This window comes from Lactuca virosa, chromosome 8 (genome assembly GCF_052849685.1).
Source record: "Lactuca virosa cultivar CGN04683 chromosome 8, Lactuca_virosa_CGN04683_v6, whole genome shotgun sequence".
Taxonomy (NCBI): Eukaryota; Viridiplantae; Streptophyta; class Magnoliopsida; order Asterales; family Asteraceae; genus Lactuca; species Lactuca virosa.
The window spans coordinates 30,159,088-30,176,236 of NC_136433.1; the positions used below are offsets into that span (position 1 = coordinate 30,159,088).

The following is a 17,149-nucleotide window of genomic DNA, read 5'->3' on the forward strand; positions in this document are numbered from 1 at the left end:
TGCAAGTGAACACGATATGCATATTAATATGAACTTTGTAGACACATTAATTATTTGATAAAAAAAATGATGAGAAATGAATGAATGGGTCGAGTTATTGAAATCAAAGCTGCCACCACTTTCTGTTTTCCATTTGCTTTGCAAGTTGTTCTGCCATTGATGCAAAATTCTCGGACCCACTTTCCAATTCTTCTGCATTTTCTTTTAGTTTCTGCCAAATAAAATGTAAGATTGATTACCACATCACATTAAATGATAAGAAAAAAAAGTCGATTGAGTGGATTAAAATTACCACCACCAAATATCAGACACTATATACAACATAAAATTCCAGGGCCTAAAATTACGACCATCACCACCACCAGGCACTAAGATGGGTAATGGTGATACCATTTTAGATAAATCATTAGCTACAAGTGGGAGCCTAGTCTCCATCATTATATATTACTGCTCAATAAACATATTTCAACATTCATATAATAATATGACAATACAATTTGTTTTGAAATCATTTACCCAAAATCATATAAGAATCGGGGGGTTAAAGCATAAAGCATATACTTGAAAAGCCAGTAGTAGCAATGAAGTTGAAAGTAAACAATTACCTCTTTTTTAGTTTAATATCATATTTAATGGTTAACTTATTTATTACATTAATTTCTAAATTTATATATATTATAAAATAATTAACTATATTTACTAACTTATACATTACGAAATAAATTAATAGAATGGCTTTAAACGGTATACACATTCTAAAACATAGTATATAAATTTGAAAAATACTTTTCAACTAAATACTTGATATTAAATTTAATATTTATTATTATTTGATTATTATATACTAATAAAATTTATTTATTATTGAAATTATTAATAAAATATTTGTTGATGTGTAGTTTTGAAAGGTGTAGAGATAATTGCAAAACACAATTAAAGACTAATGGCATTGTAGTGGTGTGGATGGTTGGTTATACATAACCCCTTGCTTTCTTTGCCTCTCATTTAACCTCCTAGTATCTATCCTTCACTTTGCCTCTTTTCCCTATCCTCACTTCTCATTAAAAACTCCTTAGAACGAGAATATTTTATACCTTCACCTTACTTTAGCTTGAAATTTTTCATTCATTATATTAGAATGACGGCCAATTTACTTGACATAAGCTAAAATCAAGAAATGAGAAGCTTTTTATACAAAAATTAAATAAACTAAATCGATACCTCAAGTTTCATCTGTCGCTCGAGAAGCTTGTCTTTTGCTTCTTGAGCTGCAGCAGCTGCACCCGCTACATCCTAAATTATCAAAATTCAACAAGGTTACAAAATAATATTCTTTTAATTAGTAACAAAATTTTACTTTTTTAGATTAGACTACCGCTTTTCGATATTTGGCTTTGATTTCGTCTGTTGTCCTGGCTTTTGGTTCTGAGCCACCTTCAAGTAATCTATCTCTCTCCACTTTCTTGTCTACATGCCACAATGAAACATTATTAATTCTTTTCTCAAATTAAAAAAAAAAAAATGAAACATTATTCTTCAGGGTTTGAATCATACTTTTCTCGGTCTGAGCTGGAGCCGGAGATGGTGGCGAAGGAGATTTAGGTTCAGCCTCTATTCTTTCAACAACTATAGAAAAAAAAATAGTTAAAAAACAAAGATATAAATAAAAATTATGAGGTGAGAAAGATAAATAATTAAAAATTAAGGAACCTAATTTGGTTGGCATATCGAGCTCATTATCTCCCAAATCTAAATCTAAATCCAAATCCAAATCTGAAACTGAAAATGGTGTTCTTGAAAACAAGGTTTCAAGCTTAGGAACAAGAACATCTCGAGTTTCCTCTATATTTTCAGTTTCATTTCCCTTATCTCTCTTTATTCCCTTAATGATACCACCAAGTAATCCCGTTGGTGCATTCTGTAAGCAAGAAAGGTCACATAAATATGTAAGCAGTTTCATCAAACAAGATACCAATATACAAATCACATAACAATTTTATTTCAACCTGTTTTCTCTGGCTAAGAGCGAATTTCAGTGCAGCCTCTTTAGCTTCCGCCACAACTTTATCATGAAGGCGAGGTAAACCCTCCGGGATCCTAAATATCATATACCAAAACCCATCAGTCAGTATGTGTGTGTGTGTGTGTGTGTGTGAGAGAGAGAGAGAGAGAGAGAGAGAGAGAGAGAGAGAGAGAGAGACCTGAAGTCATTTTCAGAGGAGAAAAGAGACAAAACAGAAGATTCACACCCGTACACCTAATGGAGAAGCAAATCTTAAAAGTGACCAAATTTTTAAAAAAAATTGAAGAAACAATTAATAAAAAAACAGGTAATAAAAATTAGAAGAGTAAAATGCTAACCATTGCAATATGGCCATTACCGAAAGAGCTCATTGTGTTCTCCATTTTAGTTTTAAAATTCCATCTGAGAATGGACATTAGAGAAGTTTCTGCCACCACTTTAAGATCTGGCAATGACCTGCAGCAAAATAAGTTAAAATTACAAATATGCCCCTTACAGAAACGTGAGAAAGAATACTTCACCTGATTTCAACAATTCCAGTCGAATACACTAAAACCACTCCAGATTCCACTTCATTTTTCTTGAAAATTGTAGTCCAGCGACATTGTTTCTCCAAATCAATTTTGCGGATGAAGTTTGGCTTCTCCTGATAGAACATATATATATATATATATATATATATATATATATATATATATATATATATATATATATATATATATATTTTAATAAAAAGCAGTAACATAAATTATATAAAAAAACTGAAGATGATATAGAACAAAGTGGGGCACCTGAAGTAGAGACTTGGTTGAGTATAAAAGCAGTGAATCCTCACAGCAAATTAAAATGAGTGAATCTACAAAATTCTTCCATGGTTCAATGGGTTGACTCGAGGTATTTTCTTCAGCTTCTGTTGACTCACTTTCTGGCTCTGTTGACTTTAAAGACTCTTTTTCATTTGTAGTTTCCTGGGATGTGTTTGCAGGATTCTCTTCAGGTAATTCTGGGACGGAAAAACTTTCATCTGCATGCAAACATGTTCCATTAGAAACAATGACAAGATAAATGTTTAAAAAAACAATCATATATAAATTATTTAATTACATTTACAGTTTATGTCATGAATTAGCAACCAACTAATTTGTATGTTTCATTTAGTATGGTACATTTTGAATAACACTAGACATTAAAATATATTAGTGACTAAATGAAAATATAAGAAATAGTTGGTTGCTAAATCATGACATAAACCCTTACATTTATTAGTAGTGTAAGGAATGAAACTTGCCTAAAACATATACCGAGATTGCAGTCGATTCTTTAGGGTTTACTGAAGAACAACAGATCTTGTTACCATTATTACTATCCAAAAAGATGATGTGTGAATCTTTGGTCAATAAGAAAGCCACTTCTGTTTCTGGACCACTTGTAGATGTGTTTCCAGATTGATCCGGATCATTAGTGTCAGTTTGTAAATACGTTTTCATGGCCAGAGAAACAATTGGGGAACTAGGGTCATCTATACAGTCAGTAAGAAACAGTACTGATGATGATTGAACATCAAGTACAGCAGCCTGATATGTAAAAAATGAGTTAGTAATGATTTTTTATCAAACAAAAAAATTCTAATTACTGTTGTTATTATGATGCTTACCTTACCGCATTCATGTCCAACAATAATTCTAGCTCCAGAAAATGTATATTGCAGGGTTCGTATAGGTGAATTTAGAACAGAAATGACAGCTGTTGATTGCCATCCATTCCCATGGTGCAAATCAATTTCTGTTATGATATTCAATTATGTTATTAACTTCAAATTGTTGGGAAGATAATAGATGTATAAATGTAATGATATTTTACAAAAAGGACCTTGACGTTCGGTTTCTGTCACAAGGGGAACATTCGTTTCTTTGGTTTCTCCAACTAACTTGAGTAGATTAACCTGTATATATAGAACATGGAATAAATAAATACTATACCATCTTTTAAAAAGATAATACCTCAAGATCTATTTCAAACAAACTGACTAATGATTTGGAGTCATAAGATCTATATCAGATATTCGATATATAGTCAGATACTTTGCAGTTGCATGAATAGGAGTAAGTAGTAATTGAGAAAAAAGTTTATACCAGACCACAACTATTGCCAACAGCTAAACTTGATGTCTTTGAGTTAAAATCCAAGGCTGATATTGGTTCATTTGCACCTGGGACTTCGGTTCCTTCGGTATCTTCCACCTGAGGACACATGTTTTTAATCAAAAGATTGAATGATTTATGACCTTCTTAACCATACCCATGGCACTAACCTGCAACTCTAGAGTAAAAATCAAGGAGAAAACTGGAAATGTGGCATTCCATATTCTAACAGAGCCATCTTGATACCCTGCAATATATATCCTCTCAACTCCAATATTTTCATCTGAAGATAGTTGACTTTGAAAGCCACCACTCACAGGCCACTTTCCACTCCCAGGAGTCTTAGGTGATGCTAATTCACTTTTCACAGCCAAAACTGTCTTCAAACATGAAATTAAAAAAAACAAAAGTCAGCACAAAAAAAAAAAAATAAATAAATAAATACAATCCTAGTAGCTATTTATCTACAAATAACAACCTCATTGAGAACTCTTTGAAAATCCCCATCTTTGGGTACTGAACATAGCTTTGAAATAGTCATATTCGGTTCAACAGTTGGTATTGTTACAGGGCATTGAACTGGTTTTACAGATGGACCGGATGTTAATCCGGTCAAACATTCATCATCATACACATGGAGTTGACCTGGGTTGGTCAACACAAAAAGTGAAGTGCAATTACTTTCTGTTGCACCAACATTTGGTACCAATTCTATATCCGCATAAGAGCCATCAAGTGTTAGGTCAAAACGTTTAATAAACTTCAAAGCTTCTATCCCTGATGACAAATCAAGATGCAAAATCTGCAAAACCCAGAATATAAAATAATTAAAAAAAGTAAAAAATGAGGGACATGGAGTGGTATTTAGTAAAGTGGTTTGAAAGAAATGTTACTGTTAGGACTTCTTCAGATCCAATATCATCGCCTCCATAGACAAAGAGTTGACCGGATCCGTTGCGTTGACTATTTGGACACCAATGAAGAACAATAACTGGGAGTCTTTTATCACTTGAAGAGAATTTTAACTTAACAGCATTTTTTGTATTTTTATTTGTTTTCTGATTGTTAGTGGATAAATTCCATAATATAATATCTCCATCTACATAACCAACAACGAGTATTGACCCATCTGGAGAAACCCAACAGAGAGCACTTATTTCCTTTTCTATCTGCTCTTCATCTGATTTATAATTTATACTTTCACGCTTGATGTCGTTGTTAGAACGAATTACTATTTCGTCCTTCAGTTGGAGATCTTTATAGCCTCTGATGAGTAAAGCTTTATCTTCAGAAACATCCCATAAAATTATCAACCCATTTTGATATGCAATCAGCACTCTGCAGATTAAGGAAACTACTGTAAACAAAGTTACATGCAACATAACTTAGCCCAATCCATCTATGCACATTATGACAGATTGAACTACTGATCATAAAGAAAGAAAATAGGTAATGAATTGCATTGATAAGCCAAAAAGAAAAAGATTAATTATTTTCCATACCTCTTCCCAGTGGAACATGGTTGGGCAAGAAGTCCCACAACAGACTGATGCTCAGGTATTTGAACCCCACCTCCATCTGCCAAAATGGAAAGTAGTAATAATTATATAAAAAAGGTGCCAACTATCAATTAGTAGAAGTCACTAGTGAGAAATTGCATTACCAGCTATGAGATCTGGAGGAATCTGATAGGACATGGGTTGGATATTCCCTTCTTCAATGTCATACTTCAACACAGACAAATATCCATACTCATCTCCAACATACCTGTTTGCGATAATAGGCAATTAATCATGAACATTCCTATGATCCTTTTACAGTGGATTGAAAATTTGAAATGTAAGAAACTTTTTGGGAAACTCACATGTAATTGGTGCTACAAATTACAGAGAATGCACTTATATTGGATCCCCATTGTAAATTAGCAGCCAACTGCCTCCGTTCTAGATCCCAAACCTTTCAAAATCAGAAGCACTTTAGTAAGGGTATAAGAGATGAAATTACATGGACATATAGATATCATACCTGTACTTCATTTTCATTTGAGACACTGACAAGAAACCCTTGGTTTTGTATGAACTGGAAGAAAACAGAAGAATGTTTGTTAAACAAGAGGTGACATCATTTCTATAATTCTATCTTCGGAAGGATATATTGCATGTACAACAACATGAAACATATAGCCTGTTATGAATTTTGACAACGTAGTGAATGATAATCTAAAGGGCAAGTTACAGAAAAAACATTATATTTTGAACAGTTTTGCGGTTTGATCACTAATACTTTATTTTTTCCAATCAACCCATAAATTTTCAAGAATTTTTCCAAATTAACAATTCTGACCTGTTATATTAGGTTTCACTGGTAATTTTGTTATGTTGGGTTTCACCGGCAATTTAGTATACTACCCATTATGACCTGTATATCAAGTCAAAATGGTTAAACTGGAAAAATGTCTGAAACTTTTATGGTTTGATTGAAAAAAATAAAGTATAAGTGTTTAAAACGTAAAACTGTCCAATATATAATGGTTTTCTGTAATATGCCCTAAGCTAAATGCACCAAATATAGACATCATTCATGCTCTCTGTAATGCCTACAATATCTAAGTCTATGTGATTAATTAATTTCTGAATCCAGTATATCACTATATCTAAAGGATAATAAAGAAAAATAAAGCACCAGAGTGTTGTGATGTAGACAATAAAATTCAAACCACCAATATCAACACAAATTAAATATATTATGGGTGTAGAGAAGCTCAAGAACCTCTAGGTTTTTCAAGGGTACTGGCTTTGGAGATATTAAAAGGCATTCAATGTTATCACCACCAATCACCTTTATCCTGCCATCCCTACAGTACCAGAAAAACAAAAAAGAAATCAAATCAAATACTAGTAACGGTAATAGAATAATATTTTATGGGTGTATAGAAGCCAAAAGAGTGTTGCTCACTATTGAAAAGATGAATATTGTACTCACAGTGTGCCTATAGCTAGTAACTGCTGAAGGGGGTCAAAGGCCAGGATTGATGCAGTAGTTGGGATCCCATAATGAACAACAACACGTGGTTTAAAGTCTTTTAATCGTGGATCATCATCCTGGAAAAGAAGCATGTGCAGATTTTCAAAATTATAGCAATTAGTTTGTAGAAAACATTAGCAAAACAGAAGATAGTTTGATAGATTTGAAGGGCCAGTATAGCAAAAACGCATTGGCAAATATGCTATTTTGCTGCAAACAACACAAAATGTGATAAGAGTAAATACTGCAGCAACCAATTAGAAGAAAAGGTATTAGAAAAACTTAGAAATGAGATTTGAGATATGACTTGCAGTAGTTGGCTGGAGATAATATTGTCTATAACACATGTTCCTAATGCTAAATGGTTTCAGAAGCTGGCTGTGTAGTTTTACCTAATGCAATTTTGCTCCTAAACCCTTGTGTTCATGTGCATATGTAGGGTTTGTTAACGAACTACATTGAATTAGGCAGACATCAATTTTACATTTCATGCCGAGATTTTATGCGTAAACTACTAATGATCATTAAACAACTCCATCTATCAATTCCAATGGCTTTCTGTTTCAATTTCCTGTTGTTTCTCAATAATTAAACACATCGTAACAAGATCAAGCTCCACAAAACGAAAGAGACTAATTTTTGAGCTGATCAGAGACTAAGACACGGAAATATGTAACTGATGAAGGAATTAAATTCGCTAACAAGCCATATGTCGAATCTGAAATCTAGGGTGAAAATTACCTCCTGTTGTGATGGTTGCTGCGGAGTTTTGTGAAATAATTTAGCAAACATAACGCAAGATTTGAAGGTTTACGAGCTCCGTAGCTCCTATTGCTTCATAATTCTTCCTGTTTTTCTCTTTAATGGCGTCTTGCGTGTGTGCATGTTCTTAGAAATATTTACGATTCCACTCCACGGTTAATCCGAAGTCGTTGGGGACGGTATATCGTGTATCGCGTCACAGAAAAATATTTCCATCGCCAGTGGGCCGGTGGCCGGGGCATCACCTTGATTTGGGCCAAATGAGGATGCTTTAGTTGGATTGGGTTTCAACTTTTCAAAATGGATCAAATCTTTTGCTTCTTTTTGTTTTTAGATAATGTATTTTATGTCAACAAAAATTTGTTTGTTTCAAATTAGCTTTAAATTCGTAATAAAAAAGAAGTGGATTACATACATAATTAGTATGAAAATTGAGGTTATCATTTTGTTGCACAGTTGAATTAAGGTGGAAAAAGAACAGTTGAGAACTCTATTAAAAAATAAAAGGAATTCAAAGAGGCCATGATGAGTAAAATATATACCTTATGCAAAAACCTAAAATGAGTAAAATCAAACACAAAAATGGTAGTATAAGCAATCAAAGAAAAAGGGTTTGAAGAAAAATTGAACCTTTTGAGTTTTTGAAATTAAACCCACCACACATCTTCTTTTGTGCGTCTTCTTGATATGTCGTCAAGTCACATTCCACAGTGTCAATACCATTTTGATAATATGATATTGTGTAACTTCCAAATTGATTAATTTTATGAATGGAAGAAAGCTCCAACAAGATACATAGAGGAATAAGAAGTCAGATGGGTTTCCTGCTTATAATTGGCTTAGGGATTGATTACGTCTCATCTAGCTTGTAATTAGGATTAGATTGACCACAAAAATGACCTCGTGTGAGGGGCACATGGGTGGAGTAAACGACACAAAATAAGGACCAACATCACTTGATTTGGAAAACACAAGACCATACATATACTTGTAGGAGGGTTGACCAACGTATCATTAAGTTGTCATTTGCTGGAAGCCGCAAGAACTAATTGTTAGATTCCGCCAAATTAAAACGACATTGTATCAATCCTTTTTAATTCACAAAGGCATTATACTTGAGAATTCCTTGCATGCCATTAAAATGAATACTCAAACTTTATGTATGTGTAATCTATTGTATGATGCCCATATCTTATACATTTCTATGTATGTGTGACATTGTATTCCACTTTAAACTTTATGTACATTTCAATCCATTGTGATTTCACTATTAATCAAAGCCTTAGTAACATCAACAAATCAACTTTCTATATTTGAGCTCATTACATGCATTTTCATTAGTTTTATTTCAAGAGTACAATCCTTTTAAGCATATGCACATCTTTAAAGCACTTGCATTAGTTGTATTTAATCCTTTATTTCGGTGTAAATGATATATTTCGGATCGAGTCCGTATCTTCGTATGCGTTATTATGGGTCGAGAACCAAACTCAAAATTTGGCCCAGTTGGTCCGCTTAAATGGGGGATAAACATAAACCATGGCCAATTGGTCCGGTTACGATCTCACCTCTCTTCGATTTTCTCTTCATTAGCCTCGGCCTCTCGCTGCTCTTCGATCTTCTCCTCGTCGATCCCTGTGACTCTATCTGTATCGGCCTCTTGCTATTGTCCTCTTCGATCATTCTGCACTCATTGGCTCACGCTCGCCTCTTAAGTAGGTATAACCTAATTTTGTTCATCTTTATTAATAGACCCTAATTTAATTGTTAATTGTTTGTTGTTGTTGGCTACTTGGCTTAAAACTGCTTATAATATGAGAAAATGACTTGAGTTGATCTGATAATCATCTAATATTACCAATTATATTTTTCGACTCTTATGTAAAGCTCTGCAACTGCAGGGATTTCAACTTGTCAGTGTTATAACGTGAGAATACATAGGCCAAAGTTATAGTGTATACTAATTCCTATTATTTGAATTGCTTATAGGCACACTATGTTAATTACTGTTTTTTCAAATTGAATTTTAAATTTATGTTGCTTGAAGTGATCAGGTTTATGAATCATCCAATCGTTCAAGTAGGATCACTGAATCATCAGATTGCTGCTGAATTCCTTTACTAAGTTCAGTGATTACCAGATTCAAGTCAATAGCTAAAGCATAAACTCTTGGTGTTTTGTATTCGGATAATCAAAACATGAGCATAGAGCCATTTAACAAGTAAATATCTTATTTATTCATATAAAGCAATTTTTTAGTTTTAGTTCTGTAAGTTCTTTAAATTTTCATCAATTTAGGTTTGATTAGTTTATAATTATGATGGATTTAGATTGGTGAAGTTGGCGGCGAGGGCATTTTACGATGATATTACTGCAAAAGGAGATAACCAACCGAAATCAGGGAGGAGTGATAATAGGGGAATTGCTGTTGTAGTTCTTGATGCTCTCACGAGGTAATTTGGTTTTCAGTTCATAGTGATTATGTACAAATGATAATTAAGCAGTGAATTATTGCATGTGGGTGTGAAAAGTAGTTGGTTGTGGAATCTTCCAACTTTTTGCTTTGGCTCAACTGTAAACGATGAATTTGCTCGACTCTCTATGTGTCCATCCAGTTCTTTTAAACTGGTTCCATGATCAAATATTATTTATCCTCACACAGTCTTGAAACGCTGAATGATATAAACCAATAGCATCCTAACTTTGCTGAATCCTTAATATGTTTAATTATTCAATCAGGGTTAGCAGTTATGCAAATAGGTTTAGCAGTGGCCATTAGGGAAGTGATGAAAAACTTATATGAGAATTCTTTACCCATATTTTGATTTGACAATAGTCTCTTCTAAAACACAACTCTGGATAATGCTTCTAAGAGAAAAATACAATTACAAATGGCAATCAGTAACATTCTCTGTAGTTTCTTGTTTGTATTTGAATAGAAGTGTAGGGGTTTCAAACAATTTTTAGTTAAAGGGCAGAAATATGAAGTACATCATCTTTTATAATCTAACCATGCTGCGAAGAAATACCACCAATCAAAAAGTATACTTTTCTATTTGTGAAATAACTTCTGCATTTCGGTTTTAGTCCTGATAATGGTTGATTCATTGACTAGATATGCCCAACTCCGACTATTTAATAGGATGGAGGTAGATGCTTGATTAATTTAGCACAAAAGAGAGTACATTAAGGATTTGCATAATTTTGTTATATCTCTCAAGACGAATTAGGTAGTTATCTCATTGGAAAAACAGGGTGTAATTGGTTCCTGACCTGTCTGAATTTAGTACCTATACTTTCTTTTACAAATTAGTCCTTTGAATCTCCTAGAATTTGCAAACAGGCTCGCAGGACCTTCTCATCCCACAACAGCATACTGAAAAAAAATAAAAAAAATCCCGTAAGTAAAATGAGATCAAATCCTGTATAGACTTTTAAAGATAGTGTTTTGTACTAGCCTATACTAGATAACCATTCCACTTTCAGTACCGAATAAATATCTTTTTGTCAAATCAACTTGACTTCTTGAAGCCAACAGACTATACCACTGCCACAAAAAAGTCATAAATTTGGAATAAGATTCATCAAGATAGAGGGCAGCAGTGGAAAAGCATGCCTCTTCGGAGAGAACATAACCAGCTGCTGCCCAAAGGGTGACAGAAATCCACCTTTCTGATCTTTTACATATTTTAGATCCATTTGCTAGGAATTGAGTTCACCAATCTCATCTTATCATTTCACCTTTCTGTGATTGGAAAAAGTTATCTAACCAAGGGACATGTCTTGGTTCAAAATCTAAGTCAATGATGAAAATATAGTCAATACTTATATGGACAAAATATCTGTCCATTGGGATTGCTTTAGTGTTTTGGACAACTTAATGGTAACATAATTAATATTCAAGATTTCCAATATGCAAAAAACATAACCAAAATAGCTAGTGGATTGATTAGATTCGAGTATATGGCAAAAATGATCCCTGTTTGTATATTTTTTTTGGTTTGGATCCGAAAAATATTCTTTTCTATTGTTGCTCCCACAACTCATTGTAACTCCGCAAAGTTTAATGGATTGTCATATCAACATTTCACTTTCCATACGAACTTTGTCATTTAATTCATACAGAGTTTAATGGAATTTATTTATGTAAAATAATTAAGAAAGTGGGCCCCATTTTTCCATTCAACTCCAAATCCGTTATATACCAACTTGGCATCCCACTATGGTTGGGTTTACTTCATTATATGACAACTTGGCATTTCACCTCATTCAACCCATCCATTGAACCATGCATTGTAAATGCTCTTATGTCAAGGTTTGGTAATTTTATTGAATTGAATATAAGGGATGCCAAAAATAATGTGTTCGACTCGGCCAATACAAAAGAAGCTAACAGCTTAATCACACTCTGTAACCTTATACAATCCCTTCTCGAAAACATAATCAACCCTTTATTACAACATTTATTTTTGTTTATACATTGTCTAGCAACCCCCCGCTCTCTTCTTTATGGGAAATATAATTAAAATATGGTTTTATAAATTTTGTCTAATAGATTTGCATTTATCTATTGTTACTTAGACGCCAATGGGTACGCGAAGAAGATTTAGCAAAAGATTTGAAGTTGCATTTAAAGCAACTTCGGAGGACTTTGCGGTTTTTTGAAGAAGAAAAACTGGTAACCAGGGATCACAGAAAAGAGGTTAGTTTCATATATATATTTTTTATATGTTTAAAACATTATATTATATATAACTGTAGTCGGATATTAATGAATAGCTTTTATATTATAAATATTACAGACTGCCAAGGGTGCAAAAGCCTATAGTGCTGCAGTTGCTGCTACTGCTGATAGTCTTACTGGAAGAGAAGGAGAAGAGAAAATTAAACTTCACACTCACTCTTATTGCTGTCTTGACTATGCACAGGTTTTTCTTCTACTGCCAACCCTGTTTCTCAAAGAATGTTGTTTGTTATGTACAGTTAGAAAATTTGTTATTTGATGAAAATAACTTTAATCAAATAAAGATGCTGTTAAATAAATTTCGTATAAAAACAGTTTATGTCATCTGAAGCATATGCTATCTGTATTTGAAAAAGTCAAAAATAAGTTTTTTTTGAGCGGCTTATTATTAATCACTCTAAAAGATTACATACAAAAAAAAGTTAAATGTAATGTGTTATCATGAAATCTTATGATAAAATCATAATCATAAAATACTTTTAGTTGTTTTTAGAAATTAGTCAAACAAATTCTAAATGAAGCTTTGTTTTTAAACATATTATTTTTATTAAAGATCGTATAAGTAAAATTAATTTGTACTTGTAATATATCATTACATTTCATCAATGAATGAACGAAAAAACACCCATCTCTTGTAGAATGAAGAATCACATTCCATTCCTATGTGGCAAAAAATAAACAAGAGTTTTTTCTCTGATTCCATTCTGTTTGTTGTTGCAATGCAGATACATGATGTGGTGAGGTATAGATTGCACCGGATGAAGAAAAAATTAAAAGACGAATTAGACAACAAGAACACAGTCCAAGAATATGTATGCCCAAAATGTGGAAAAAGGTTTGATAATATTTTTTAACGAAAGATGTGTAAAAAAAGAGTCAAAAATATTCCTTCTTAACCTACCCTTTTTTCAGATACAATGCTCTGGATGCTATTCGGTTAATCTCATTTGAAGACGACTCTTTTCATTGTGAAAGTTGTGATACCGAATTAGTAGCAGAAAGTGACAAATTAGCTTCCCAACAAGATATTGGAGATGGTGATGATAATGCAAGAAGACGACGTCGTGAGAAATTAAGGGATTTGCTTCAAAAATTGGAGGTATGTTTCACATTCACTGTAGGAGTTTTGTAACATTATCGTATTCTTTTTAGGTAGTATTACTATATGGTATGCAGTAATCAAAGAGGGAATGGGAATGGAGCATTCCTCACTGAACGCGATTCTTTCTCCTTACATTCCATTCCTTGAACTTGAAGAATATAGAATTTCAATTTAGTTATATATTTATATTCCGTGTATACTAATTCTATTTCAAAATTTCATGGTATTTAAATTTTTATTTTTGTAAAAGACTTTTTTTTCCAAATGATAAATCAGTTTTTTCTGTACTATTTGAAAAGCATGCTGTTTAATGATATGAAATATATTTAACGATAATAGACTTTCTCTAATTATACATAATAAGAAACAAGATGGTTCCATTCCTTGGAGCCAAGAAAACATGAGAATGTGAGTTGTTTGTAATGATCCATTACTTTACTCATTAGTCATTACATCTGTGTGTGATTACATTATTACAGGTGGAATTGAAGCCTTTAACAGATCAGCTTGGAAGAGTAAAAGACCTTGAAGCCCCTGATTATGGAACTCTTCAAGCATGGGAAGTACGTGCAAGTGCCGTTGCACGTGCATCTAATAATGATCCTGGTGGCAACGATGCTTCTAGATCCGGACAGGGAGGGACACCTATGCCGTTTCTTGGAGAGACAAAGGTAGCTTTAATTTTTTATCACCATTTTGCCCTTGATTAATAATTATTAATAGTTAATTGGAATCATATCATGTTATGTTAATACATACAGGTTGAGGTGGCTTTTTCTGGTGCTGAAGAAAAGGGGGATATAAAACCTGAGAATGCGCCTATGAAAGTGTTGCCACCATGGATGATTAAAGAGGGGATGAATCTTACAAATGAACAGCGTGGGGGTGTAAAGCAAGAAGAATCAAAAATGGAAGGAGGAACTTCTTCTGCTTCTGGAGCTGCTGCTATGGATTTCAAAGATGACAAGAAGTTGATTAACCAAGAGGATGATGTCAAGAATCTTCAGGTTGGTTTGGCTTCATTTAACAGTGTATATAAATATAAATAAATATTAAAATGGTGTTTTTGTAATAAAAGCTGATGATATGATACTTTTGTATTGTAGGATGAATATTTCAAAGCGTATTATGCGGCTTTACTTCAGAGGCAAAAAGAACAAGAAGAAGGCACCAAGAAGGAACAAGATTTGCCTGCTGCTGATGTGGAGGCCTCAAACTCAAGAAAACGCCAACGTGATGATGATGATGACGTGGAATGGGAAGAGACTCCAACTGCAGCAGGTAAATTAATAATAACATTTGGATATATTTATTTCTTATCTTGTTCAAAATTCAAATAATTAAGTATATTTTTAAACTATACTAGTAAGCTGTGAAAACCATTTTAAAAAGATTAGCATGATCAATTGATGCATGATGCTTTATGAAGTCTAAACTCTTATTTTATAAGTGTAGATTATTTACTCAAGTGTAAGTAAACAACATTAGACAACTCTCACAACTACATATCAGTCAAAAATAGCAGCAACGTACTTTTAAAAATTCAATTTCCCAATTTAAGTAAATAAAACAAGCCGTTGCCATTGTTGTTGGAGGTTTTGCAGGTGAGACTTTCAAGGTTGACTTGAATGTGGAAGCAGCTGAGCCTTCAGGTGATGATGAAGATGATGATGATGATGATGGAATTGATTGGGAAGAGGGTTAAGTACCTGTACTACTTACTAGAAGAAGAAAGCTTCTTCCCAGACTAGAGGTCTATTTTCTCACTTTAATTTGTAGTCATCATCTAGTGGTTAACAGGAGAAAAAGAGTTTCTGTTGTACATCTTATGAATGTGAAATGTGTAGTAAATTGGATTTATATAAATGAAGTTTGTTTTGGGAATTTGTTAATCAACTAACTAGTATCATTTGCTGCTGCTTTGTAATTGGGTTTAATCAACGATGTGAGTGAGGATTAGATCCTAGATTAACTCCATGGAAGATTGGAGATGAAAACTGTATAGTGTAAGGTTGTAATGTGATGGAAATGCAAGAGTTTTGTCTAGATATAAAAAGTTTTATTTGATATTGGTGATGATACATTATTCATCAAAAATCATAATTGGACAAGTTTTTGTATTACAGATGGGGAACTCCTTCCTAAAAGCAACAAACGTCCCTCTGGTTTTTAACCCATATTTCTTGTTGTACCTGATCAAGAATTGATTACCGAGAATTATGATTAATGTATTACCTGATTTGGAATTTAGCCAATCAGGAGGTGTGCCAGTATTGGAGAAATTTTTTATGAGAAATAACTTGTAGTTTTAATGAATGGTTTCATAGATTTTGATGCTTTTCGAATAACTAGTCTCTAAGCTGACAGCATGTCGAAATATAGTGTTATATGTTGAAATTTTCATTAAATGAATAATGTCGATATCAATGAATCGATTCCAAATTCAACAATATCTTCCTCTAAATGGAAAATTCATAAAGGGAATGTTATAATAGAGAAAATGTGGTAAAGCGTCATCATACCCTTAATTTGTAGTTGTCCCTTTCTTTTCTTCTTTACTTGACTGTATCTCCACCTGAAACCTTTATAGCTATTATTACTTTGTTCTGACCACATTTTCTGATCACGAGTTTGTCTCATTTTTTTTCTGATCATAAATTTAGTGATTGTGATGATGGATTGCGTTGGTGATGGCATAATGATGGTGAGTTCCGATGGTGATGTTCTGTGAGGAATATCGCTGTGAAGAAAAAGATTCACGTAGAGATACAGTACAATTATATTCTCTATGTTCCGATGATGGTCTGGGAGACAAATTTAAGAGAAAGATTGTTTCAGAATTGTTACAATTCAATAAATTTGTATTGCTTTGATGTAAAAAGTATAGTCTATTCTTTTAAGAATGACTAAGTTTTATTAGGTAGTCTCTTATTGTTTTAAAAATAGTTAGAATTTAATAGATTCTTCGTTGTGAATCGTGTTCTTGATCTATATTTTTTTCATTCTCACGAGAACGAAGTTGATTGTTAAAGAATAATTATCAAGTTTTTTCACAATCGTGTAATTACTTTTCATTTTACCGGAATATATTTTATTTCTTCAAAGAATGTTTACATTCTTCACAAGATTGATAAATTTACAATTTTAATTTTTATATTTTTACCAAAATGGTTCTTAAAGAAATAATTTTTTAATGTAAATAAAAATAATAAATTTGTTTCCTAAAAATCTGAAATTCATTATTTTGTTTCCTTAAATAAAGATAGATAAAATGTATCAATTACCCCTAAGACATTTTGAAATTTGAATTCATAAAAAAATAATAATAATAAGTTCAATAATATTCGTTCAAA

At 32.7% G+C, this 17,149-nt stretch overlaps 2 protein-coding genes across 8 annotated transcripts; one reads left to right on the forward strand and one right to left on the reverse strand.

Moving 5' to 3' along the window:
* LOC145132395 (uncharacterized) lies at positions 1–8,118 on the reverse strand. The gene is made up of 24 exons (XM_079067156.1): positions 7,930–8,118; positions 7,147–7,265; positions 6,934–7,018; positions 6,190–6,243; positions 6,029–6,120; positions 5,828–5,931; positions 5,667–5,742; positions 5,058–5,502; positions 4,643–4,966; positions 4,335–4,544; positions 4,156–4,263; positions 3,893–3,965; positions 3,678–3,805; positions 3,312–3,597; positions 2,815–3,047; positions 2,545–2,669; positions 2,362–2,479; positions 2,202–2,257; positions 2,007–2,097; positions 1,711–1,918; positions 1,555–1,626; positions 1,376–1,467; positions 1,222–1,293; positions 1–211 (listed from the first exon to the last, which is right to left on the reverse strand). Exons 1-24 carry the CDS (start codon positions 7,978–7,980, stop codon positions 104–106), a joined length of 3,330 nt encoding a protein of 1,109 aa, XP_078923282.1. The 5' UTR covers positions 7,981–8,118; the 3' UTR covers positions 1–103.
* Positions 8,119–9,479: 1,361 nt separating this feature from the next.
* Positions 9,480–16,804, forward strand: LOC145132544 (Transcription factor TFIIE, alpha subunit). Of its 7 annotated transcripts, none has more exons than XM_079067360.1 (12): positions 9,480–9,669; positions 10,005–10,171; positions 10,281–10,403; positions 12,532–12,652; positions 12,753–12,878; positions 13,420–13,529; positions 13,607–13,793; positions 14,276–14,467; positions 14,558–14,803; positions 14,903–15,077; positions 15,392–15,549; positions 16,460–16,804. In XM_079067360.1, exons 2-11 carry the CDS (start codon positions 10,149–10,151, stop codon positions 15,499–15,501), a joined length of 1,413 nt encoding a protein of 470 aa, XP_078923486.1. In that variant the 5' UTR covers positions 9,480–9,669; positions 10,005–10,148; the 3' UTR covers positions 15,502–15,549; positions 16,460–16,804. The 7 variants fall into 7 exon arrangements, with proteins under 7 accessions (XP_078923486.1, XP_078923488.1, XP_078923484.1 ...); XM_079067362.1 differs by lacking the exon at positions 16,460–16,804 and adding an exon at positions 15,923–16,112; XM_079067358.1 differs by lacking the exon at positions 16,460–16,804 and having other exon boundaries at positions 9,998–10,171; positions 15,392–15,865.
* Positions 16,805–17,149: the final 345 nt, after the last annotated feature.